Raw genomic sequence first — 26,966 nt, 5'->3', positions numbered from 1 at the left:
CAGCAGACACACAATAGCCTTCCAAAATGGAAAAAATATTCAAAGAGTTACTTCAGTAAAAGTGCAGCTGCTTTTTGTCTGTGTGTGTGATGGGGGGATGTACTTAAGTACGAGTCACCGGTGTCCCTCTGGAAAACTACTTGAGTAAAAGTACATATGCATGTGTGTACAAACACACAATCACATATTTATTGTACTAAAGTATCCAGAAGTGAAAGCAGTTGCACCTTTACTCCAATAATGTTTTGGGGGCACTTCTCCCACCTGTGGTAGCCTTGGGGAATGCCTCTTTCAGAGAGGACCACTAGGCACATTGGTCAGCTTCCCCAGGAGCCCCTCCTGCAGGAGAGAAGGGTCTGTGGTAAAGAGTGGGACAGAGGAAGGAGGAAGTGAATTAGGAGTAAGAGGAGGCACATGGCTAATGCTGACCTGAGCTAAGCAATACTGTACCTCTGCATTGGTTCAGAGGACAGAAGTTATGGGTTAACAAAATGGTCCCTGCTCCTGGCCCAGCCTCACCAGCACAGTCATTGCAGAACACAGAGCTAGTTTCTGTGCAAGGTGCTTGGAGAGTCTAGAGCTCCATGATTTATTCTCCTGCATGAAAGACCACGTCTGCCTTTCCTTAGCAGAAGCGAGGTCCTTTGCTGCTGATTAGGGCTAGTGCTAGTTGGGGGTTGGGAATCCTTTCTGCTTTCCGCCAGAATGTCCCAGCCCGGTGAGGGCTACGACACATTGGCAGGGCTTTCTCTATGATGCACAGCTTGTGTTGAACTGGAGAACTAGAGGGATAGCTATTCAATGGCCGGTAGGTGTCTGGAGGTGCTGATAGAAGCCTAAAGGGATTTTCAGAAGCATTTCAGTGCTGGATTCCTACTGAAATCAAACCCTGATTTAAAAAAAAACCCTTGGGCATCTCTTTGCATCTGTAGGCACCTGGACTCTTTTGAAAGCCTGGCTGAGAGTCCACCGAGCAGGATCCTGGGGAAGAGAAAACTGGATTCCATATCTTGGCCAATGCTAGCACCGGGATCTCTTTGCTTCATTAACCTCTCTTGCTTATGTATCTTATTTAAACCCTGCAATCCCACACCTGACAAGCCTTCTTACAGCTCATACATGCAGGTATGCATTCCTGCAGTTGTCACCCTTGTCTTCTGACTAATCTCATCAGACACATTTTGGTCCCACCTGAGGACCCAAGACTACACATACGCATGTGCTTAAATTGAAGCACGTAGTTGTGTTTGAAGCTAATTATTTGCGTTGCCTAGAGAGGTGGTGGATTCTCCATCCCTCGAGGTTTTTAAGTCCCAGCTGGACAAGGTCCTGGCTGGGATGACTTAGTGGGGGTTGATCCTGCTTGAAGCAGGAGGCTGGACTAGATGACCTCCTGAGGTCCCTTCCAGTCCTGTGATTCTGTGATTTGTATAAATTTTGCAGGATCTGTGTAAATCTGCAGGCCTGACATATGTTGGAAAAATCCTACTGGTTTAGGGACATTCATGGTGCAATCAGATGGTTACACAGAAGCACTTAAACTGGCTTAACCTCTGATGACATCACTTTAGTTTGGTTTGAGCCAAGTGAAACTGATTTAAGAAGGGGCTAAATGGATTTTAGTGGAGCTAAGTAAAAGAGAGGAAGGATGGTGCAGTGGTTAGGGCCCAGACTGGGGAGACTTGAATTCAAGGCCCTGCTCTGCATCAAGTTTCCTTCCTTTCTTGAGTAAGTCACTTGGGGCTTGTCAACACAGATTGGCACAATTTAGAGACACTTCCCAGTCCCCCTTCCAGTAAACCAGTTTCATCCAAGCCCTGGTGCTGTTTTGCTTTTGAAAGTTCCTTCTTCACCTTTTTACCTTTCAGGCCGAAATATGTTTCTGATGATGACAATAAAGATACTGCCAAGCATTTTTATTCTTTGCAACCCAGCTGGGCTGTGTGTTTGATCCGAACACTCAGAGTTCCAGGCAGATTGCACTATCAGATGGAGCTGGCTCTATTTCCTGCATTATTCTTTCTAGCTGTACAGCATTATGCAATTATGTTTGCATTTAAACCTGAGTATTTACCTGTAATGATGCTGAAGTTCAGTACATGATACATTACAGCAGTAGATAATGCATACAGATAGGCTAAGAAAGCATGTTGTTGACGTGCTAGGACTAACCAGGACATTGCATTTGAAAGCAGACTCAGGAAACTTGAAGATTAGGCACAGAGAAGCTCAGAGTAAAGGGCAGGCTGGGACAACACATGTGGGATCAAACAGCTGGGCAACAATATTACAGTAGATGCTGGGGCTGAACTGGAGCTCAGGCTCTGAAGCCTACGGAGGTGATGGGTTTCCTAGCCTGAGCTCCAGACCAAACTGCAACATCTACTGTGCTCTTGGTGGCACAACAGCTTGAGACTGAGTCTATCATCCTGGGTATGGAAACTGACTGCCATGGGCTGTGGAAAAAACCCTTAAAGGTCTTGCTTAACCAACATGACGGCCCTGGAGAAAGAAGTTCTCCATCTTCCCTCATGCTGCCCCTCAGTCTTAATCATGAAGGATTAGCAATAGACCAGGGTGAGTCTTTTCAGACAAATGGTTTATTTGCCACAACGAGGAAGCAGCTTGGGGTTCTCTGAGAGTATCTATGCCATAAATATGCTGAATAATTTTGGACAAAGCAAACTGGGGGCTAGATTCACAAGGGGCATTAGGCACTGTTCACAAAACAACTCAAGAAAGAGGCATTTCTTCCCTCCCCAAATAATCCAAATGTTAGGATAATCACCAGGACTGTAGGGAACCAAAGCTTCAATCCCCTGCTGGATCAGGGATTTGAACTAGGTTTCCTTGCTTCCAGTTGAGTGCCCCAACCACCAGCCCTTCAAGAGAGGTAATCAAGGCCCTTCCAGAGAGGCAAGATTAGAAGATGACAAGGAGGCAGAGCTGCCCAAGGCTTACTTTGCTTCAGTCTTCTTTTTAAAAACAAACAAACAAACAAACATGTGACCAGATGACTTTAACACAGTTACAGTAGAGCAGTGGTTCCCAACCTTTTCATTAACACAGTGCACTTCAGTGAGACGAACAATTCCATGGCACACCCACTTTTTATCGCTGAATTGATTGCTCAGGAACACCACATTTACTTACATTTACTATGGTTACAGTCTTACTCGAGAGGTTTGCAGTATAGTCATGCATACAACAAGCTAAACAAGGATCAAAGGCATTCATGTCACAAGTGCACCACAGAATATGCCACCTTAGACAGTGAGCACAGACACATTTGCAAAATCTGCTCAACACCATGCTAGGGATGTTGAGTAAATGGTAGCCACTGAAAGTAGGCTCCCCTCCCTGCACACATCCAGCCCTGCTGTTGGAGCCAGGAAGCAGCATTTAAACCACCTCCCAGCTCCAACAAGCTCCCTCCCTCCTCCTTGCCACAGCAGAGAGCAGGGGCGGGCTGTCTGCCAGCTCATTTGAGCCGGGAAGTAGCATTTCAGCTGCTTCCTGGCACAAAAGGGATCCTGAGAAGTTGGCATTTCCCCTGACAATGGCTCTACAAAGAGTCACAGTGAGGGGAAATTGAGGAAATTTCACAGCACACTTGCACAGTTCTCACAGCATGCCATTTGAAAACCACTGCTGTAGAGAATAAAGGAGCAGGGGTGCAGACTGGGGTAAGTAAAAAGCATGCCAGAGAACTCCTAACCAGTTTGCAAGAATTTAAATCAGCAGGGTTGGATGTGATTCACCCCAGGGTACTGAAGGATTTAGCTGAAGAAATCTCAGAACCACTGATGACAGAAGAGGTTCTGGAAGACAGGATAAGGCTAATTCAGCCCATTTTTAAAATGGGGAACAGCAGGAGCTAGGAAACTGTCGATCAGTCAGGCTGATTTCAATACCTGAGAACGAACTGGATCGGTATATGGATTGTTTGTGAATCGCTGGGAACTGAGATCAGGGCATGCAGCAGAGTGGGGCCGGGTCCCTTTGCTTCCCACCACTGCAGTGCGTGTGGGGTGCAGGGCCGGTGACCCAAGCTGTCAGTGCCAGGCCCACCCTGCTGATAACCCCCTGGGTTGCACCTTTTGGGGAAGAGGGTTGGTGGAAGGGGTGCAATGGGTATTGGAGGGGGGCAGAGCAGAGGTGGGGAGTGGGAGGAGCAAGGAAGGGAAGAGGCGGGGCAGGGGGGAGCTTGCAGGAAGGGTTGGAGTTGAGGCAGACCAGGGGTAGGAAGAGATGAGCTGTGGATAGGGCCCAGAGTGTGTGTGGGGTTGTCCCAGCCCCACACTCCTCCAGGATGGTGTTGAATGGGTTGCAAGCCATTTGAGCAAATGCTGATGGAATTGGGTATGCTTAGCAAAGTGGAGATTAAAGGAGGCCATGACAGTATCTTCAGAGACTTGGAAGGCTGCTATGAAACAGATGGAAAAGTGCTCTTTTGTCACAGAGGGCAGTGCTGGGGCAATGGGTCCAAACTCTAGCATAGCAGACTTAGACTGAATCTCAAGAAAAGCTTCCTCACTGCAAGAAGAGATGGACGATGAAACAAGCGGATAGATTGTGGAAGCTTCTTCTTTGGAGGGTTTCAGAAGGAGGCTGGCTGGACAACCACCTGTTTTGGATGCCTTAGAAACAACCAGTCCTGCATCTTGGCAGGGTTAGACTAGACAACCCTTGTAGTCCCTTCTAACTCTGTGAGTCTATGCCAGTTACGACTGTTTGAGTCTATAATTTCAAAATAGCAGATGCCTTATGTCAAAATAGGTAACCCTCATTGCACGAGCAATAGCACCTATTTCAAAATAGGGGCTGTGCAGAGAGGGAATACAGCCTATTTCAAATTAAGCCATAGTGTGTCCAATGGCTCTGTTACAAAATAGGCTGTGCTGTATGTAGACATGCTATTTTGGAATGACATTTGCTTATTCTGGGACTTCCTGGTAGTGTAGATGCATTATACAGGAGTATCTTATTTTGGAATAACAACTCTGGAATAAACTGCACCAACATCACTTTGTTGTGTACTCATTGTCACCTAAATGGGTGGTGGTGCCTGCAAGCCAGACCACTGAGTCGCAGTGCATTATCTGTTGCTGTCGTCAAGAGGTTGGAATGGAAAGTGGCTCTAACTGCATTTTAGGGTCCTAGGATTGTGGAGCATTGCTTCATTAAAGAGCACACAGGAACATACATACCTGGCTAAGATTCCCTGTCCATTTATGAACTTTACTGTCATGGCTCCTTTAATTACTGATTGGTTTAGTGTTGATTATTTCACAGAAGGAATTTGAGCCTTTTCTATTCTCAGTGGGGCTTAATGGCCTCTGTAAGTAAAAGAGAGGTTATTAAGGCTTGTGTGTTGTATGAGGTGTGTGTGTGTTTGCACACAGGCCCATCTTTTGAGCGCCTTCCCTGAGAAAGCACCACTTGATCAAACCAATATTCCGTGTCCTTAATTAATTACCTCTGGTGCAAAGAGCCTTACCTTCTGTGCTCGGAAATTGCAGTGATTACTCCCCAGCTGGAAAAGTTTTTTATAGGATTGAAGCTCTCTATTGTGCCACCGTCCAGCTGCAAATTGGCCTGCAGAGTGGATTGTGCCATGGACTCTGACCTCCAGAACTGCCCACTCATTTTTTTCCGCCAAACTAATCAGCTCGATGAACTATTTGCAGTTGGCTTTTGAGTCTTCCCGCTGCTCTTGCGGCTGCTGCTGTCTGAGTAATTAATGGTAGCGGTGTTTGTTTAGGGTCTGGAGTTACTAATGCTGTTGGATGGAAATGCATTTTTACCTTTGGGACCAGCCAGTTTCCTGGTTCCAGCCCCACCTCGCTGGCCCAGGTCAATTTTCTGTGTGTAAATAGATTTGTCCTGTAATGGTTGATGCGGGGCCATGTCATTTAGTAGTTGGTGCGGGGCTGTGTCATTTATCTGCCCCAGTGTAAATGCACTGGGCCAAATTCATCCACTCTTGTTCCAGTGTCATTCAGTGGAATCAGTGACGTTTCTCTTGGGTAGCTGAAGTAAGAGCATCTTCTGCCTCTTCTTTTGTGGGCGCAACCCTGGAAAATGTGGAGTGCTGACATTTTCCTCTTCTTTTCCTGTATGAACATTGCTGAGTGAAGCTAATCCTCACTGAATTAGGTTAGTACCTTTGAGGTCCACTGTATTACATATGCAGTTGTGTAAGCGTTATAGGCCTGCCAATGAAGGGGGTGGGGGACAATGGGGGAAATTGCCCTGGTGATTTAAAAGGGCCCAGGGTTCTGGCCACTGCTGTGGCCACAGTGACGACTGGGGTCCCGCACCCCTTGAAGAAACACTAGAGTGCTGCCGTAGGCACTTTGTGCAGCTCTCAGGGCTGCCTGGGGAGAGGGGTGGGGTGACCATCCATCCTGTTTTTGGGATGCCAGAAAGACGTCCCTACTTATTTTAGAAAAGGGACCAGTTGTCCCGTATTTTCCACCAGCAGCCACGGCTGCCCCATCCCTGCAGCTTCCTCGGGTCCCCAGGAAGGAGGGAGGAGCACCACAGCTGCCCTGTCATTGCTGCTGAGGCTGGGGGAAGCGGTGGGGAAGTGCCATGGCTGCCCTATCCTTGCTGCTTCCTTGGGGCTCCCAGGAGTGCTGGGAGCTGCTGTGGCCTGGGGCTTGGGGAACATGGGCAGCTGCTGCCTCCTTCCCAGCTCCCTGGGGCTTGGAGGAGTTGCCTCTCCCCCCATATCTCTCTGTCCCATACTTGGGACAGGGAGATGTGGTCACACTAGGAGTGGGGCAACATGTGGTGTGCTCCAGACAGGGCTGGAGGGGGTGCTGAGGCCCAAGAGGAGCTGAGGGCCATCTGCCTTCAATCCCACCCATTTTGGGAGTGTGGTAGCAGTGCTCTCCCTACCTTGCCTAGGGTCCCAGCATGTGTGTCAGACACAGCTGCACAGGAACACACAGAGAAACTATTTCAATGGGACGGTAAATAGGACAGCAGCCGGGGGTGACTAGGCTAATTCATTCAGGTTGTGACCTTGTTAGCAAAGCCACCCCTCTGAAGAGGTACACCTATAATAGCTCAAAGCGATCTCTCAGAAGGATAACCAAACTGCTTCAGAGTAATAGTCCTATGAACCCCAAGTTCAATCAGTGGCTGGTGCCCAAAGCTTCTGAAGGAATGAACAAAATGGAAGAATTACTGAGCGATCCCCATCCCTGTTGTTCAAGTCCCAGTTTCTGCCAGTCAAAGGTTCAGGGACACCCAAAGATGGGGTTACGTTCCCAACCATTCTGACTACTAGCCATTAATTGACTCATCGTCGAGGAACTATCTAATTGTTTTGTGAACCCAGTGCTATTTTTGGCCTTCACAACATCTCTCCTACAGGTGGTCTGTGCATTGTATGCAGATCTCCTTCCATATGTTTGTTTAAACATGCTGCCTATTAGTTTCATTGAGGGATCCCTGATTTTTGTTTTACGTGAAGTGATAAAACACACTTCCTTATTTGCTCTCTCTATGCTCATCATGATTTTATTGACCTCTATCAAATCCCTCTTTAAGCTGAACAGTCGAAGTCTCTTTTAATATCTCCCCATGTGGAAGGGGTTGTACGGCACTAAACACTTTTGTTTCCTCTTTCTGCACCTTTCCCACTTTTAATATATCTTCCTTGAGACATGGTGACCAGAACTGCATGCAGTATTCAAGTCGTGGGTGTGCCATGGATTTATGTGGTGGCAGTATGATATTTAATAGTGTAGTACCTATCCCTTTCCTAATGGTTCCTCCTGGTCCATTTACTTTTGTGACTGCTGCTACACACTGAACAGATGTTTTCAGTAAACTGACCACAGGGACTCCAAGATCTCCTCTTGTGTGTTAACAGCTAATTTGGACTCTGTCGTTTATATGCATAGCTGGGATTATGTTTTCCAAGGTGCATTACTTAGCTTTTATTGCCACTGAATTTTTCTTGCTGTTTTGTTCCCCACAGTCACCCAGTTTTGTGAGAGAGCATTGCAGCTCCTCTCAGCCTGCTTTGGATTTGACCATCTTGAGCAATTTGGTACCCTCTGCAAGCTTTGACACCTCATGGTTTGCCCCTTTTTCCAGATCATCTATCAATATGTTGAAGAGCACAGGGCACAGAACAGATTGTTGGGGGACCACCCATTTACATTTATCCACTGTAAAAACTTGCCATTTATTCCTACCTATTTATTTATTCATTTGTTTCTCATCTTCTTACCAGTTCCTGATCCATTAGAGGATCTTCCCTCTTATGCCATGACTGCTTACTTGCGTAAGAGCCTCTGTGAGGGATTTCATCAAAGACTTTCTGAAAGTTCAGCATATCCCCTTGTTTATTTGTTTCTTAAACCCCACTCCCAAGGAAATCTAGTAGATTGGTGATGCATGATTTCCCTTTTATAAAGACACTGCTCACTCTTCCCCAACAAATCATGTTCATCGATGCATCTGATATTTTTGTTCTTCACTTTAGTTTCAACCAGTTTGCCTGTACTGAACTTGGACTACTGGCCCATAATTACTAGGATCATCAATGGATCCTTTAAAAATAACGTTACATTCTGCCACTGGACTGCTGTGTGACTGTAGGCAAATCACTTCACCTCTCTGTTTCAATTTCCCCATCTATAAAGTGGGGATAATGATGCTCACCTCCTATGTAAAGAACTTGGAGATATATTAATAAAAGGTCCATGAAGGATATAGGTGGCATTACTAACATGTAAATTGTACCGCACCATATCTGATATCTGAATTTGGCCCACCAACATGTGGGGCCCTTTCCCCCATGGACGCAAGATCTCTTTTTGTCTTCAGGCCTTCCTCACATAGAGGACAGTGGAGCACAGTGTACAATTTAAGGTCCATATTGGATGAGAACTCTAGGGTACAGTCCTTCTTGAGCTGGAAGGCAGGTTTCCCTGGAGAGGCACTGATCTTTCCCAGCAAATGTTAAATGAAGTCAGTTGTATGGGGAAAAGAAATTGCATCTCTCTTCCAATGTTGTTCTCTCTAAGGGCTTGGCCAAAGCTGACCTAATGGAAGAGCAAGTGGCAATGACTGAAGCACTGAGAGTTCTGTGGGATTGAAGAGGGTGCCTTGGTTTATTAACTGAACCCTGCATTTGGTTTTCCATGGCTGGTAATGCAGTAGCTTGGACAGGTTTTCTAGCAGGTTCTACTTCATTCCTCCTACCCCATAAGCTGTTTCACCAGTCTGCAAGCATTGTGTCCTGCTTGGGAGTGCGCTTTGCCATAGCACCATTATAAGCCATAGAATCATAGGGTTGGAAGAGACCTCAGGAGGCCATCAAGTCTAAGCTCCTGCTCAAAGCAGGACCAAATCCAGCTAAATCATCCCAGGCAGAGCTTTGTCAAGCCAGGACTTAAACCTCTAGGGATGGAGATTCCGCCACCTCTCTCGGTGACTTAGTCCAGTTACAGCAGCATTTGGTGTATTCACTGAATGCCCCAGTGCAGATGATATTGTGTTATACCCTGACATCATATTTGTGTGCTTTATCAGTGAGCTTACACTGACAGCCATGTTTCCTATAGCTCGATGTAGGGTATTTGTTTTCCCACTTGGGAAACCCTCAACCCTTCCTTCATAGGAAGCTGCAGGGAGATGAGTAGCATTTAAAGGCACTGATTCTCATCAAAGCAAATGCCTCTTCACGTTGCCAGAGTGATGCGAAGATGCCTTAGTTGAAATGAGAATATGACTCCATCTGTTTCCTCTCCCTTGGACTACAGAAAGAGTTTTCTAAATCTATCTGGCCTGAGTTATGCTTGAAAAGAAGAACACATGAGGCTTTCACTGAATTATTAGTCCTAGGTGTCCTAGTCGGGCTACGTTAATTATGTAGCTGGAATCCACCTACCTTACTTCAGGCTTCTGTGCTATCTCCCCTAAGGGAGGTTGAACGGACTGTTTGCTCCCTCGAATTCCCTTTCTCCTAATGATGAGCAGGAGTACTGACATTGACACGGGCATGCTAAATCGAACTCCGGAAAATCAGCTATGGCAGTGTTGATCTTCCCGGAAGTGTAGACGTGACCTCAGAAGTCCAGCACCATGGTGGAGGGAGCTATATGAGCATGTAGGTAGCTGTAAGAGGAAGGTCCCAAAGACCTGTTGCATCTCTTGCCTACATTAATCATAGTGAGGGTTCCTTGTCTTTATACTATTCTTGGTATAGAACAATTCTATGTCTGTGTGGATGAAAGACCTGAATACAGGGGCTCTCACAAGACCAGTTTAATTCAATCAACTTGGAAAATATCTTGTATGTTCAGATTATACCTGCACTGAGAAAAGTTTTGTACATTTTGGAGCGTGTGTGTGGGAGGAAGGTCCCTGCCCCAATTTGTCCATTTTATTTATAGATGCTCTGACATCTTCCTAATTGCTTCTTCATTAGGAAGAAGCTTGTTTCTTATTTTCCCCGACTGAAGCAAAAAATAATCCACTTTTGTTTGTTTGTCTAAATATTTTTTCCTTTGCCCATGAGGAGATGATAATTTCTGTTGTTGAATGAAGATAGTGGCCAATAGAGGAGGAATAATTAGAGCAGACGTCTGTGAATATGTCCTATCTAAAAGACAGCCAGCATAATAAAATAAAGCCCTCTTCTCTGTCTCTTCCAAATATGTGCTTAGCTTTCCTTCAGGTGGATTGAAGCTGGAGATGGGGGGTGGGGAGGAGGAAATGCTTTCCCTGCTGAATTAAATTGAGGAGCTGTCAAGAGTTCACAGCCTGGAAAGTGAGTTCTCATGTATTCCATCACTGAAATTAAGTGTTTTCAAATGTGGTGTGGAGTCCTGGGTCCATGGCATGGGGAAATATACACTGTATTCCATCACTTAAAATGTTAACCTTGTCTCTCAGTAGTGACTGGGAACAAAAACACTTGCTCTATACTTGCTGGTTAAATGGCAATCTGTCACTACTGCAGAAAAGACTTCCTCATGTGTCAATCTCTCTGATATGGCTGTACTGCTCAAAACCTTTGCTTGTTCACTACTTCATGACCAGGCACGGGTAATGGCTATATTTAATTAAACATGTAGCCCCCGCAACCACCACAGTAGATAAATGGTTATAGGGATACTTTTTGTATGCAGGAAAGCAATGTGGTAGCATTTACTATTTAGATCTATAGTATTAGTGTTGTGTTCAGCACCTTATACATATGTGTAACCTACGCATCTGGGTGTGGTGTGGTGGCATTGAGACTACTTACACTGAGACTAATAAGTCTAATGTACAGCCTTAGCTTAATAGCCAGTTGTGTCATGCTCTAAACTCCAGAAGTTCCCAGGTTTGATTCTACCCGCTGACAGCCAGGTCTGTTTGTGTTGAAATCCAGGCCCCAATGAAGTCAAAGGCAAACTCCTATACTGTCAGGATTTCACTTGAAGTCACTGTCCCAAAGAAAGAGCCTGCTGCATAAACTCACAGCATATGGGCTTGGTCTGTGGGTGAAATAACACAAATGAATTTTATAGTTAGGTTCATAATGGCTATTTATTATATTGGATTTTAAGCTTTCGGTCTTCTTTGATCACAGGATTGGGCTTATTGTCTTTTGGTGGCTAGAAGGTGCTAGTTTTCTTAAACCACGACAGCAACAACAACACAAAACATCATTAGGTACCTGAAATAAGTGCACAATACATTCTGTAGCAATCACTTCACCTGCAGCTGAGGCTTGGTCTATACTACAGAGCTAGGTCACTATAAGGCAGTTTACATTGATGTAGCTCTGTGAGCAACTGCATTATAATGGTGCTCCCGCCTATGTAACTCATCCACTACTTTGACTTAATAACTGTACCCCCATGAGAGGGGTAGCCCTTTGGTTGATGTGGTTAGGGTGAAGCAGTGTCTCCACCACCTCTTGTCTGTCAGCCCCAGGGAGGGTGTGTGTGAAGAGGCTCCAGTTTTCAGTGCTCCGTAAGGCCCCATTTCAGTCAGTCAGTGGAAGCACTCAGGCATGACTAAGGACCAGAGGATGAATATAGCATGGGCATGAGCCACCCTTTAATTATTATGATGGATGTACATTGACTTAAATTCACTTAATTTTGTAGTGTAGACAAACCCTGAAACAGAGCTAGTTCTGGGCTGCTCAACAGCAGCAAGCCAGCTTGACAGGGAAGAGCATGAAGGGGACAGAAATCTATTGGAGAAAGGTGTTAAGAGAAGGGAAGCTGAACTGCAGTGCTGCTGGAGCAACAGGGGTGTTAATATTTTGTATTTCTGTAGAACATTTTGTCCCAGAATCTCTCTGTCTAACTGCTTTATGGAAAATGAATTATCCTCACACTAAACCCATGTGATAAGAATGGCTATTCCCACTTACCCAGTAGATAAACTGCACCACAAACCTTATGTGACTTCCACAAATCACACAGCAGGTTGGTGTCAGCAGTGGGATAGAAACCAGGATTACTGCTGACCAGGCATGCCTCACTCTTCATTGTCACAAAAAGTGTCATGAGCTATTTCCAGGCCAGAAATGCTCAGACTTTCACTTCACCTTTGGCATTATACTGCATCCAGCATGCTCTGGAGCACTGGCTCACTACTACCTTGATGGCTTGGTGTCACCTGTGGTACTGAAAATGGAAAAAAAGTCACCAGCGTGTCCTCAGGGGAAGCGTTCCTTCTTCCTGCAGCCACACGTGCTCTTAGTCAGGAAGTGGAGGTAGTTCTCTTATCATGTGACTTCCCCGCTAACAGTCATCTCCTTTAGTGAGATTCCTTAAAACTGCATAAAAGTGGGCATGTTGGTGGAAAGAGGATTAAAATCTCTTTCAGTTAAATCAGAATTAATATGAAACTCTGGAGCTGAATGTTGGCATGTTTAGAATATGGGTCTGGAGGGAATTTGTGGGGTTTTGGGTCCATGTGTAGCTCAGTTCAGCAGTTTTTTGAGACCTCCGGATGACACTGGAGTGTAATGTTTACATCAGACAGTGTCAGTGATGGCATGGATCTCACTGTACACGCTGAGGCATGGATCTTTTGTATTTTCTTTACATGCCTCATTCACAATAGTAACGCTGATTATTTCGGGTGTACAGCATTGGCACAGCTCTGTATGTAAAGACAAATGCAGAGGAAAAAAGTATGCGTCTACATCAGCATTTCTTAATGGTGTTCCACACAATCCTGGGGTTCCACAAAGTGAAAATAATGGCCAGCAGGGGGGTTGGAGGGATCCAGCCATTTAACCAACTGAACTTGGTTCCATTATTTCAGTAGCGGCAGGGCAGGGAGCCGCAAAGAGCCCTTCACTTGCCCTGCTATCCGAGCGGCCACACCCCCTTGTGGGCATGGCTCAGCTCACCCACACCAGCAGAACACAACCAGGCCAGACTTCCTTCCACTGGCTGCAGGTGGCCACCCAGCATAGGCTCTCCAGCTGGTGCCATGGATGGGTTAGTACTCAGGAGCTGAGGCAGGTTAATCCTGGGGTTATGGGTTGGGGTGGATTTGAGGCTCAGAGGGGTTAAGCCTGGCCTGGGGGTTTGGGTTTGAGGCCAAGAGAGGTTAAGCCGGGGAGTGAGGGCCAGGTTTGCAGGATGGGTTAAAGCTTGGAGAGAGGGGGCAGATTTGGGGGGCTGACACAGGTGAAGCCTGGAGATGGGGGTCAGGTTTGGGGGCAGAGGTGGGTAAAGTCTGGGAATGGGGTTCCACAAAATTCGTTTGCATTTAAAAGGGTTCCAGGGCCAAATACATTTGGGAAACATCGTCTACGTGAAATGAAGCAGTATCCACAGACGAACCAGTGGCTATGAGTAGAGTTCCATGAAGCCTGCACGCTTCCTCTACTTGGCAGTGGCCCGAAGATCAGTGCTGGATCTGGGTGTGTTCAGATCTCAGATTTCTATTTTGGGCTCACATCAATTCTGCTCACAGGAAAACGGGATCAAAACTACCTTGATGAAATGTTCCCTAGCCCTCAGGGCTCCCTGTGGTGTAGTTCCAGAATATGAACTAACTGGCTTGTTGCAAATAAAAACCCGCCAGCTAACTCCAGTGTGACCTTTGGCCCAAAGACTCATTCTGTGGAGATTCATCATTCTCTGTGTCCCGTCTCTTCAGTGCCCCGCCAATGGCTCTTTGCCAAGTTCATTCCTACAGAGTTCCTCCAGTGAAATAAATGAAAGAACAACAAAGCAGAAGCAACATTGAGACCCATGAACTCCACTCCCGCCAGTTCCACAAGATCGTCAATCAATCATGTATCAGATGGGCAGTCAGCCTTGACCTCTGCCACTGCAGTTGCTGCTGCTGTTCAGTGGTAGCAGGAACTGTTTACAGAAGGACATGCCAGCTGTGCTGTATGCTACCCCGAACAAAGAGTCTCACTTCTTTGGAAAACAGTGTGCAGCTGTTCTTCTCCTTCTGGGGCCCTCACTAAACAAACTGGGGGTGGGCAAGAAGTTTAAGACCTGCCAGAGGGAAAAAGGGAAGAACGTGGAGTTGTTACATAATGAGGCACTGTGGCACCTATGCCCACCTAAATCTAGCTTGAAAAGGGCTAATCTGCTATTTACTCTGCAGCCATGTGGTAGCTTTCCTCTCAACATACTTCACATATTTTTCTAAAGTCATTTATTCATAAACTCCCTGGAGAGGTGGAGTACCATTGCCACAAAGGACAGAATAATATGTAAGAGCATCCCACCTTTATCACCAGGGATGTGCTGAGAGGTCCCATTGCGCTGTGGGTGATACAAGACAAAGTCAGAGGGGAAGTGACTTGCCCAAGGTCACAAATCAAGTCAGTAGCAGAGCCAGGAATAGCACCCAACTCTCCTGACTCTCTGGCTAGGTCTCATCTAGTAGGCTGCACTGCCACGTAAGGCCCTTCTTAGCTTTGCCCCTTCCTAATGTCCTGGAAGCCCTGTCTGTGAACAGAAGACACCCCAAAGTGTCAAGAACGGTTTTCTGTTGACAGAGGTGTTCTTCCTCAGGGGCAGTGGGGTACCGTTGTCGACAAAAATGTTGTGTTCTGTTGACTTACTGTCAACAGAACACCTTGGGAATCTGGATGCTCCATGGGTTTTGTCAGCAAAATGGCTGTTGTGCCGACAAAACCTTCTAGTGTAGATGTAGCCTAGGAAAAGCTTCCTGTCAGGCTAGTTAAACACTGGAACAAATTACCTAGGGAGGCTGTTTAATCTTCTTCACTGTAGGTTTTTAAGAGCAGGTTAGGCAAACACATGTGAGGGACAGTTTAGATCAGGAGTCAGCAACCTTTTGGAGGCAGTGTTGAAATTTGAAACGTTTGACCACTGTATATGGTCCAAGTGTCGATGGTACTTTTTAAAATCAGTAATAGTCCTACTTACAACAGCTGCATTGATGAATAAATGAAGATTCAGAGCTTTACCATTTAGGTGGTTGTTGGTAAGATTCGTTGGTCCTTTGTTAATCCACAGGCAGCATGGCTTTGAGCAAGCTCCTGGCTGAATACGGGAGGAGCAGCAGGGCTGACCTCCCACCTTGCATGCCGATGAAAATCAGCTTGTGTGCTGCTCTTGGCACCTGTGCTGGGGGATTGCTGATCCCTGGTCTAGATAATACACAGTCTTGCCTTGAATGCAGGGACTGGACTAGATGACTCACTGAGATCACTTCTAATCCAACATTCCTGCGATTTTTGTGAATGTTGTAGACAGCACTCAGCACTTTGTTGGTGCTACTGCAAGTAACTAGTAACTGGTGCTGACAAATTGTATAGTCAGTTTCTTGTCCGCATGTTGTTCCATTATGAAATATATTCAAAAACCTAATAACCAGTGTCAGGCATGGTTTCTTTCGTTTAAATAATGTAGTATAGGAAAAAGATTTTCCATGATACCAGTCTCTGGGAAGCCATCTTTTGCAGCATTGCTACATTCCCCTTACGCTGATGGTACGTTCCCAGAGGTACACCTCAAAAGCTGCTGTTTTATACCTTATCTGCTTACAAATAAAAGGTACAGAGTACTTCATCTGCAGCTAGACTGTTGCCGGTCAGCCTTTTCCTTTTGTCTGGTACCATGCTGTACCTTTCAGCTCTTTTTTCTGAACACATGCATTCCAGGTACAGAAGGACATGAAGGCATCTCCTAGGACTGTACTATGTCCAAACAATCGTATGTTTCATTCTCTTCCTTTGGGATATTCCACTATTGACTGGGGAGTTGAACTCCTTACCTGTTGTTATGACAAAATAATCATATATCCCAATTCTGTGTCCTTAATTCAGATAAAGCAAGGTGTGACGGGATACTTGGCATAAGAGAATAGGATTATGGTAAAGGCAGAGGCACATTTGGGGTATAACAATATAACTGATATACCATTTGTGCTTAATTCTCTTCGGCTGTGTCTACGCTGAGCCCTAGTGCCAACAGTTTGATGCAAATAAGCAGTATTGAAAATGGAAAAGGGTGCTTTAATTGCATATTCACATAGCTCATGTGCATATTCATAAGACTAATTTGTAGATGTGGTTCTGTTGGCAAAAAGACTCTTTGTCTGCAGCCTCTTATTCCTGGAAAAAAATCAGACTGCTTATTTGCATCAAACTGTTGGCAGTGGCACTCAGCCTTTGTGTTTAAAGCATGCTGGCTGATGTATTTGTGCAGGTAATACAGATTAATATGATATATATATATGCTATCCAGCATCTATTTATCGTCTGGTCAGGATGGTATACCACCAGAGGTAATCAAATGTGCCGCGGACACACTCCTGGAACCCCTACATGAGCTACTGTGCCTGTGCTGGAAAGAGGGTGAGGTTCCACAGGATATGCGAGACGCTAACATTGTAATGTTGTATAAGAACAAAGGAGACAGAAGCGACTGCAACAACTACTGTGGAATCTCCCTCCTAAGTGTCACTGGTAAACTGTTCGCTCGCGTCATCCTTGGCAGACTCCAGAAGATTGCTGAGAGGGTGTACCCCGAATCGCAGTGCGGATTCCATGCAGAGAGGTCTACCGTTGACATGGTCTTCTCTCTAAGGCAGCTGCAGGAGAAGTGCAGGGAGCAGAGAAAGCCACTCTATGTAGCCTTCATTGACCTGACCATGGCCTTTGACTTGGTCAGCAGGGATGGTCTGTTCAAACTGCTCCACAAGGTAGGCTGTCGTCCACGGTTACTCAAGATGATCCAGTCGTTCCACGAAGACATGAGAGGAACCGTCCAATATGACGGCGCATTATCGGATGCTTTCAGAATCAGGAGCAGCGTCAAACAAGGATGCGTTCTTGCTCTGACGTTGTTCGGGATCTTCTTCACACTCCTCCTGAAGCGTGTCTTTGGATCTTCAACAGAGGGCATCTTGCTGCACACAAGATCTGATGGGAAACTGTTTAACCTTGCAAGGCTGAAAGCTTAGTCTAAGGTGCAAGAAGTCCTCATCAGAGACATGCTGTTCACAGACAATGCTGCGATCCTCCTATTTAGCTCAGGGTCCAATGACAGGGTGTCAGTGATGGTGGACCCGAGGTAAACGAACTCGTGGACGACCTCTAACGTATAGTTATCAGTGCTGATTGATGGGGATTCAGCAACATCCTGACCGAGTATGTTTGTCTTCTTTAGGCTGATGGTAAGCCCAAAGTCCTTGCACGCTTTGGAGAACTGATCCAGCAGTTTTTGAAGCTGGTCTTCTGTGTGAGACATTACAGCAGCATCGACTGTGAACAGCATGTCTCTGTAGTGTCTCACACAGAAGACCAGCTTCAAAAACTGCTGGATCAGTTCTCCAAAGCGTGCAAGGACTTTGGGCTTACCATCAGCCTAAAGAAGACAAACATACTCGGTCAGGATGTTGCTGAATCCTCATCAATCAGCACTGACAACTATACGTTAGAGGTCGTCCACGAGTTCGTTTACCTCGGGTCCACCATCACTGACACCCTGTCATTCGACACTGAGCTAAATAGGAGGATCGGAAAAGCAGACACAACTCTGTCCAGACTCAGCAAGAGAGTGTGGAATAACAAGCTGTACACTCACACCAAAATGCAAGTCTACAGAGCCTGCATCCTCAGCACCCTCCTTTATGGCAGCGAGACTTGGACCCTGTATGCCCGCCAGGAAAAGAGGCTGAACGTCTTCCACTTGCGCTGCCTCAGGCGCATCCTTGGAATATCATGGAAAGACAGAGTGACCAACACCGCTGTCCTCAAGCAAGCTGGAATCCCAACCATGCACACCCTCCTCAGGCAGCGTCGACTCCACTGGCTTGGCCACATCCACAGGATGAATGATGGAAGGATTCCAAAAGACATCCTGTATGGTGAGCTAGCCTGTGGCAAAAGACCTCCCAGACGCCCCCACTTGCACTACAAAGATGTCTGCAAGAGAGACCTCCGAGAGGTAGACATCAAGCTGGACAACTGGGAAGAACTAGCAGACGACCGCAGCAGATGGAGGCAGGGGTTACACGAGGGCCTTCAGAAGGGCGAGTTGAAGATCAGACAGCTAGCAGAGGAGAAGCGAGTGCACAGAAAGCACAATAAGGACTTGCCAGACACCCACTACATCTGCAAGAGATGCAGCAAGGACTGTCACTCTCTTGTGGGTCTTCATAGTCACAATAGACGCTGTAAATGAAGTCCTTAATTGAACCTTTAAAGGGCGCGATCCATAGTCTATGCAGACTGAAGGATGCCTACTACTACTACCCAGAGGTACTGAGACCTCATCTGGTGTGAGTGAAGTCTCTGCTCTACAGCCTCACCTGAGAGGCAGCTGGTCTTTAGCTCATGTGGTAGAGTGCGGGGCTTTGGACCTTATAGTTGCAGGTTCTATGCCTGGTGCCAGCAACCCTAGTCTGTCAGCATTACATATTGCTCAACATGCGTGACTTCTAATATTCCCATCAGCAATCTATGTAGGAGTCGAAAAAGGTTTGGTTATTCTAAGCATCCAAGCTGTGAGGACAGGATAAAAAACTTGATAGACCGTTAGTTCCTTCTAGTGTGACAAGTATGTATCTACCTAAATGTCTGTTTTCCAAAATACACCAGTACTAGTCAATGTCCCCTCTAATTCTTTCCATCCATGAGTGGAATGATTTTTATGTGTGAATGTGCACCACCAGTAGAAAAATAATAGCTATGGCAGCTCCACTAACGAGTTGGGCAGTATTTGCATCTCTCCTGGGTGTCTGCACAAGCACACAGCTTACAGGGACCACTGATATCAGTCTTTACCTGGTGCATGAACAGTCAATATCAAACCTTGTTCAGCAAAACCACAAACTGATGGCAAGTCAACTGGAAAAAATACCCTACTCTGTTCCTACAAAACACATTTGTATCACTCAATCCTCAAGAAAAATCTTTAGTGAATAAGGCCTACAGTGCAGTGTTCCCTGCAAAGTTAGGCCTTGCTCAGCCATTGAAATAAACAAGACCCCATCCCTGCCCTGCCTATAGTTTCCCAGTATATGGAAACTGTTGTCAGGATCACCTTGGAGAATTTGATTTATCAAGATAAACAGAGTTTGAGGTAGAGAGAGCTGAAGTTGTATCATGCTTCATTGATCAAAATCAATGTTCTGAATTTCACCCAGAAAGAAATGGATGCAAGCTGTAGAAAGCAGGTGTAATGTACTACTGAGGAGAATCATTAGCAAGGAAGCAGGCAGGTGTATTTTACTTTGGCTGGTGTTCAGTATTCAGGGCCCTTATCACTCTGGTAACTGGGCACCTCACAGTCACAAGGGCAACATCTACACTAGAGGACCATGTTTACACTAGTTTTATTGACAAAACTTCTAGAGCATCCACACTAAAAATGCATTCTGTTGACAGATCACACTAGTCCAGATGTAGCCAAAGGGTTTTATCTTCACAACACCCTGTGATATATTGAAGCATCATCCCCCTTTCACATGTGGGGAACTGAGAAAGGGGTAGACTGTGATTTTTCTCAAAGTCATCAAGGGTGTTTGTGGATGAGTCCAGCTTTCTTTAGTCCTCAGCCTGCCCTGTCTACCACATTAGCCTTCCATCCTATGGAGAAGTCCCCTATCTCCTATGCTGCACTAACATGGTATGATGGTAACAAGCACATGGTTTGCAGAGTTGTTCAGTTGGCAAATATCTACTAATCCTTGTAGTGCCTCTTGAAGTAGGCCTGTTTCTCTCAGGCCTGCTGATGGAGGGGGGCAAAGGTGGCAGTTGCCCTGGGGCAGGCATTTCAAAGGGACCCAGAGGAGCTAAGGGCTTACTGTCTTTGTCTCTGCCCTTGACCACACCTCTTCTGGGGGCGCAGAGCTGGGCCTCCCACCCCACTTTCCCTGCGGCCTGTGGTGGCTGCCTGATTGTTCTAGTCATGCTATCTAGTATTTCCTCTGAAGCCTTTCTAGGCCTAACTTTTATGGTAAAGTCTCTACCTTTGAAGCCAAGTGTGAGTTGACTCTTGATATTAGGTGATGGGAGAAAGCGAGGGATAAAAGTAAGGGAGGTTCTGTTTGTGTTTTCTCATGTCTAATATATTTCTGACTGCCCCTTGTGTTATCCATTGGTGGTTATCTGATTTTTGCATAGACGTCATTGCAGAGGTAGATTTGGAACCGGGAATGCGAAGGGGGAGAGAGTCATAGTTTTAAGGACCTTTTTAGGTTGCAATTGATGTATAAGTTCCGTGGAAGAGATTAGACAGCAGCATAGGAGTAAGGTGGAGAACTTTTGTGGGCACTGGCATTTTTTCTCAGAGGCATTTCAAGTCAGCTCCTGTATTTTGCACCTGACAAGAAGTCAGTCTGTTCCCTTGCTGCATGTGGTAATCATAATCCAACGAGAGTGGTGAAAATCACCACACTCATTGCCCCCGCAGAAAATCGGCTGAGTACTGTTTTCTGCTCTTGTACGTCTAGCTCCAGGAAGCTGTCTGATAATGAAGTTTGTGCACCCAGGAGCCTCCTGAAATCACCCAAATCTCCAATGCAAAGCAAGGGATGTAAATTTAGAATTAAAGGAGGGAGGATACAAAACAAGGATAGTAATAGACAGGGGCCATTTCACACTCTCTTGGTGCTGATCTGTGCAATTTGCCTGAAGTTTTGAAGGTAATTAGCATTCGGCCTCTTCCTATGTTTCACTCAGTACCAATGTGTGAGACATGAAGAAGAAAGCAATAAAAATATCAAGTAAGCAGAGAGGGGAGGAAAGGTACTGGGAAGAGCAATATCCCAATAACAGCTCATGGGCAGCAGCACCTTTGAAAAATGCTCCCAGTTCTACAAAGCAAACTGGTGCTTATGGAGGAGGAGGTTTTTAATCCCCACTGGTAGCAATGGGAGGTAATTACTTCTCTGAGATTAAATACAGTTCTGGTTTTAGAGGAGCAAACATACACAAGAAACATGGATTCCCTCCTCTCCCTGTTGCTATACCTAAGGCGGAATGGGCTGCCTTTTAGGGGAAATGCCTACAGCCCAACTAGCTTAGCAAGAGACATTGTCAGAGTAAATAAACTTCACTCAAATTATGCTACTTAAAACTTGGTTCCAGTCTCCCCTAATAAGTATTTCAGTGCTTGGTGACCCCAGAAGGTTAGTCTAAGGACCTGCACAACCACACTTATCTGTGTTTTAAAATTCTTTCCAGCTGGATATTTTTAATAAAAACAACAAGATTCATTTAAGATCCTTTATTTATTTATTTATTTATTTATCTTTCAGAAACACCTTCCTCTCCAGTTCTGTGGCCGATGGTCTAAAAACTCCAGCTGGTTAGATGGGCACCTGCCACAAGATGGCGATAACGTCACGGTAGAAAGAGGCCAGACCTTGCTTGTGGATACCTCCACTCCCATCCTCAACTTTCTGCACGTGAAAGGTCTGAGGAGGTTGTTGTTTGTTTGTTTCTGTCAGGCTGTAGAAGTTTCGTTATTTCCCCTTCCCCCCTTCAAATAAATTGTGCTCAGGCACCTGGTCAGAGAGGAGCGTAAGAGACAGCATGTGTTTAGTGGACGGCAGGAGGGATCTATGCAATTATTATGTATGCAGACGGCATCGTTTGTGCCGTTTGAGGCATAATGACAATCTGAGTAGGGATACTTTTATTCCTGACTGCCGAAAGCACTGCTCTTCTGTGCGGCGATGAGGGATAATAATGGTACTGGTAACCATAATCAGCTGTGTCTTGTGGGGGTGTGTTTGATGCAAGTGTATTGCAAAAGCTGTTACAGAACTAATGATGTTGCTATAGAATTATAGGCTGCAGCTACAGGATGTAATAACTAATCCAGGATTGTTGCACTCTGTTGGTACTGTGCAGACCCACTGATGCGGGGGAGGGGGCAAAGGTGGCAGGTGATTCAAAGGGGCTTGGGGCTCTGGCCACTGCTACTAAGGCAGTGGCTGGAGCCCTAGGCCCTTTAAATCGTTGCTGGAGCACTGTGTTGCATGCTCTGGACAGCTCTGAGGGCTGGAGCAGGGAATGCTTCTCTTCAGGTGGCACGGAGGGCAGGCTGGCCCTGGCCCTGCCCGTTCCACCCAAGGCCGTGCCTCTACGAGGACTGCAGAGCCAGGCCTCTCATCTTACCCAGAGGCCTGCAGAGGCTGTCAGTGCCCTGTCGGTGACCAGAGAACCAGGGCAGGAAGGCAACCAGCTCGCATCCCTACAGAGGGGCATCAAGGCCAGATTGGAGGCGGTGCTGGCTTCTCCCTGCAGCCCTGGGTGTGACACTAGGGCCGGAACACTCGCTTGCCATGGCAGCCCCAGTCAGGGGACTGGGGCTTGCTCTGGTAACGTGCCACAGGAGACCAGGGCTGGAGCACTGGTTTCCCTGGAAGTCCCATGGGGCTGAGGCGCTGGGGTTGGGGCTGGGAGGCCAGCTGCAGTGGCAAGCCATAGCCAGACAGCTGAGGTGCCATAGGTAGAGGGAGCTGGAGGATTGGGGGAAGGAAGGGGCATTAATCTCCCCTGGCCAGGTAAAATCCTGAGGGTGCAAGACCAGGGAGGTACAACCTGTAGTAATTTAGATGGAACAAGTGAGCCCAAAGAGCCATAGGTACTAACATGACCCTGAAACTATCCAACTTTAACCAGTTTTAAACACGGCTAGGGATTTTTATAAGCAGATACCTCAGCCTGCTTAGTAGCAAGGCGACCATGCAAAGTGTTACGTAAAGTTCTCATTTTACCCCAGGTCTGTGGTTGTTCCCTTTCCTTTTAGTTGTAAAAAGATTTTATAAGCGGAGGGAAAACATGTTTGACAGTCTTTTTAGATGGTGCTGCAGATGGTAATAACTGGGTTTTTGAGGATAAAGAGAGAGAGTCAATTGAGATGTTCTGGAGCTCTTGATACTGCTCATGAAGTTTGATCCTGTTTTTAGAAGACACAACATAAACACACAAGAGGGACGTGGAAAGGACAGAAAAGAGACAAGATTCAGCTTCTGTCTCAGGTGTTAAACTCTTACTTGCAGCCGGCGTACCGGGAAAACACAGGCCTAGCATGTGGTCTCAGAGTGGCTTTTAAGAACTGGCAAACTAGTGACATCATTGGGCCATTTAGGGCATTGCTTTTAACTGCATCTCTTTGGCGGCAGGGCTATAGCAGTGTTGCAAAATACAAATGTGGCTGCCTAAGCCAGACTGGTATTATACTAACAAAAGTAAAAGGTGGGGAAAGCGAATAAATAAAGCGGGTGGGGGAAAGAAAAGAACATACACGGGGGAAAGTCTCCAGTCTTACATCCCAGGTGGCATTTGGGCTTTGGCTGGTGGAGGTGGCAGTGTCAGCTGAGACCCTCTTTCTGGCCCAGTTTGCTCAGGATGAAGAAGACAAAGTGATGCCACACTGGATGCTGGGATCCCAGCAGACAGTCAGGGTGGCAGCCAGGATGGTGAAACTTGCTCTTTCCCGTCTTTGAGTCAGTCTGTGCCAGGGTGGCCATCTTTTTCCCAAAAGTCTTTTCCTTGAGACTGTAAAGGAAGTGTTGGGTGGAATAGTTCATCCACTTATTATTTTGTCCATTAGTTTGCTCTAATTTCCAACTGACTTATTGTAACTGATTTCTAGCCTTACACTTGTTTACCAGGCATGAGGACAGCACAGTCCTTGAGTTATATCAGGAGACATTTTCATTTGTTTTCATTTAGCATTTCCATCTCCCTTTTGCATCACTTCCCATCAGCATTTATTTTTACAGGCTGTTGTGACACTTTATGAAGTTTTATCCACCTTTCACAGTTGAGTTCACAATTAGAGTAAATTTATAGGCCTGATTATTACCACGGTTCTACAGTAGAAACAGATCAATGCATGGCAATTTATTGTTTGAAGTACCTTGGTTGATTGCTTCCTGGAATCCTGTTTCCTTGTTCCAGGTTTTCTTCATGATGGGTCCTGCTAAACACTCATAGGGCAGATTATCTTGTGAGAATTACTGACTCTGTGTCTATGGGTCTGGCTCTTAATTGCCTCAGTTTCCCCATCTGCAAGATGGGAATAGTAATAATTACCTGCTACGGTAAGAATCCATGAACCCATGATTTGGGAAAGAACCCAGGTACATGCAATAGGACTCAAGTAAGTACATAAGCAGTATCAGGCTGCTAATGCACTTTGATGCTGAAAAGTACTATCTTACAGATGGGAAAAGTCTGAGGTGATTTAGTACATTCCTTTGCCAAAGCAGGATTGTTCCCTATAGTCCATTTGCTAGGGCTGTGTCAATCATTCATTTATTGTTACTGGCTTATTATTTTAAATTTCATTTTTAAGACACTCTTTGGGATTCTGGATGGGTGCTCCTAGGGTTTGATCCTATACTCATTGAAATCCATGGGAAAAAACTCAACTGACTTTAAGTTATAGGCCCCAGGCTCTACATAGGATTGATATTAACATGGGTGTACCCAGACATGAAGCTGCTCCTGCTCCTGTTTATAGCCCTGGTTTTAGGATATTTAGGGAGATATGGTTACAGGTGTGATTGCCTCAGGGGTCATAGTGAGGACCAGAGAGTCAAAAGCAGCAAAGGAACAAGATAAAGGGGTTGCAGGAGGCATGTCTGTCTTCACCCATTCCTTCCTCACACCATAATACTATAAACTACCAGCAATGTTCCCTGTAATTCTTTCCATCTGTGGCAGAATAAAGTTCATGTGCACCAAGACATGTGCAGATGTGCGCCACTACAGAAACACATGCTGCCAGCTATGGGTGGCTATAGGCCCTCTGGTGAATAGCTGGGGGGCAGCTGAATCTCTCCTCCTGCCTTTTTACACCAAAAGCACAGAGGAAGTTAATTTGGAAACGTTTAAAGCTGCAGGGACGGACATAGGCAACATGTTGGGGATGCATATGGGACCTCATGCCCCACTCCGGTGTCATGCCTTCCCCTCCTGCACTCACCATCAGCACCACACTGAGCCACTTTCAATGAGGGCAGAGGCCTCCCCCAGAGCGATGCAGCATGAGAGTAGCAAGGATACGCTACTTCCAGGCTGTGTTGCTCCATGGGCGTGGGGGGTCGGACTACCCAGCATGCACCAGAAGTAGCAGGCATGGGCGGAGCAGGGGCAGGGGGAGGGTGGAGCATAGGTGGAATGGGGTGGGAGAGGGAGGGGCATGGGCAAAGCAGGGGCAGGATGGGGGTGGGGCAGGGACACATGGCTGGTACCCCCCACTGTTCCCAACCCCCACCCCCCGGGCAGTCCCTGAACCAGTCACCTCTGGGGACGGATTCTGTTTTTCATCTCTTCAGGGTAAAACTGCAGTAACTCCACTGGCTTTAGGGCATTTTCCCAAATTCACATGGACATAATAGGAACAAAATTTACCTCCCATTCATTACTGGCAACTGGTTAATTTTCCCACATGCCAGTTGTACTGGCAGCAGTTTTCACTGCCCAGGAGTAGTTAACATTCTCACGCTCTTCTACTAACATCATATATGCCATCGTGTGCCAACAATGCCCAGATGCGTTGTATATTGGACGGACTTCTAACTCCCTTAGACAAAGGGTTAATGGGCACAAAACAGACATCGAAACACTCCAGATCCACAAACCAGTTAGTCAACATTTTAATGGAATGGGCCATTCTGTTAATGACCTAAAAGTGTGTGTGTTACTGAAAAAAAACTTTCGCACTGCTATTCAAAGAGAAGCAGCTGAGCTAGCTTTTATATTCAAATTCGGCACATTAACACGTGGTTTGAACAGGGATGTGAACTTTCTGAATTACCACAGGGGCTGTCTGCATACTTGGCTTAATCTAATTCTTGACCTTCTTCCCCACCCCCACCCCTCCATTTTCTGATTTGCTCACCTTGATCTTTTTTTTTTTGTCCTCCTTGATTACTGTTTTTGGTTCTCTTTGCCTTAATGAGTCTGTTCTGGTATGGCTATGGTCTGAAGAAGTGGGTCTGTCCCACAAAAGCTCGCCTAATAAATTATTTTGCTAGTCTTGAAAGTGATACTTGACTGCTTTTTGTTTTGATATTCTAAACATGTGTTGGAAGCAATGTATGGCTTCTCACCTTCTGACTCAAGCAATGGGGCACTGCCCTATGCATGCCCATGTGGTGCCTGTCATTTGGCTTCCTCCAATCCACGATTTTCGCAGCAAGTGAGATGAGTTTGATTGTTCTGTAGCTCCCAAGCTCCTCCTCCTTCTCTTTGGAAAGGTGGGCAGCACATTTGCCTTTGTCCAGTCATCCGGCTCCTCCCTCAATCACCAGGAGTTCTCAAAGATGGCTCTGCAATCACATTGGCCAGCTCTCCCAGCACGCTTGGATGCATTAGATCTGCCCCCATGGATCTGTGCATAATCTGTTTTTCTAAATAGTCATGTTCTGTCACTACTGAGGGCTGCTTGCCAGCTGCACAGTGTAGTCACAGTCTGGGAGCTGACCTTGTCTACGAGGATTGAGGCAAAAAGCATTGG

General features: G+C 46.2%; 1 protein-coding gene across 14 annotated transcripts in view; it reads left to right on the top strand.

Moving 5' to 3' along the window:
- PKHD1 (PKHD1 ciliary IPT domain containing fibrocystin/polyductin) overlaps positions 1-26,966 on the top strand; it is a 455,042-nt gene that overhangs the window by 115,983 nt on the left and 312,093 nt on the right. For all 14 annotated transcript variants that reach the window (XR_012645152.1, XM_074991417.1, XM_074991418.1 and 11 more), the window contains one exon: positions 21,745-21,901. Coding sequence is in view for 13 of the 14 variants with exons in the window: in XM_074991417.1 (XP_074847518.1) it covers positions 21,745-21,901 (157 nt within the window). In the remaining variant the exon portion in view is untranslated. The remainder of the gene's footprint in view (positions 1-21,744; positions 21,902-26,966) is intronic.

The sequence above is a fragment of the Carettochelys insculpta genome, chromosome 3 (assembly GCF_033958435.1).
Source record: "Carettochelys insculpta isolate YL-2023 chromosome 3, ASM3395843v1, whole genome shotgun sequence".
In the NCBI taxonomy this organism is placed as follows: Eukaryota; Metazoa; Chordata; order Testudines; family Carettochelyidae; genus Carettochelys; species Carettochelys insculpta.
The sequence above is the reverse complement of the archived record's forward strand: the minus strand, read 5'-3'. Positions and strand labels throughout refer to the sequence as shown.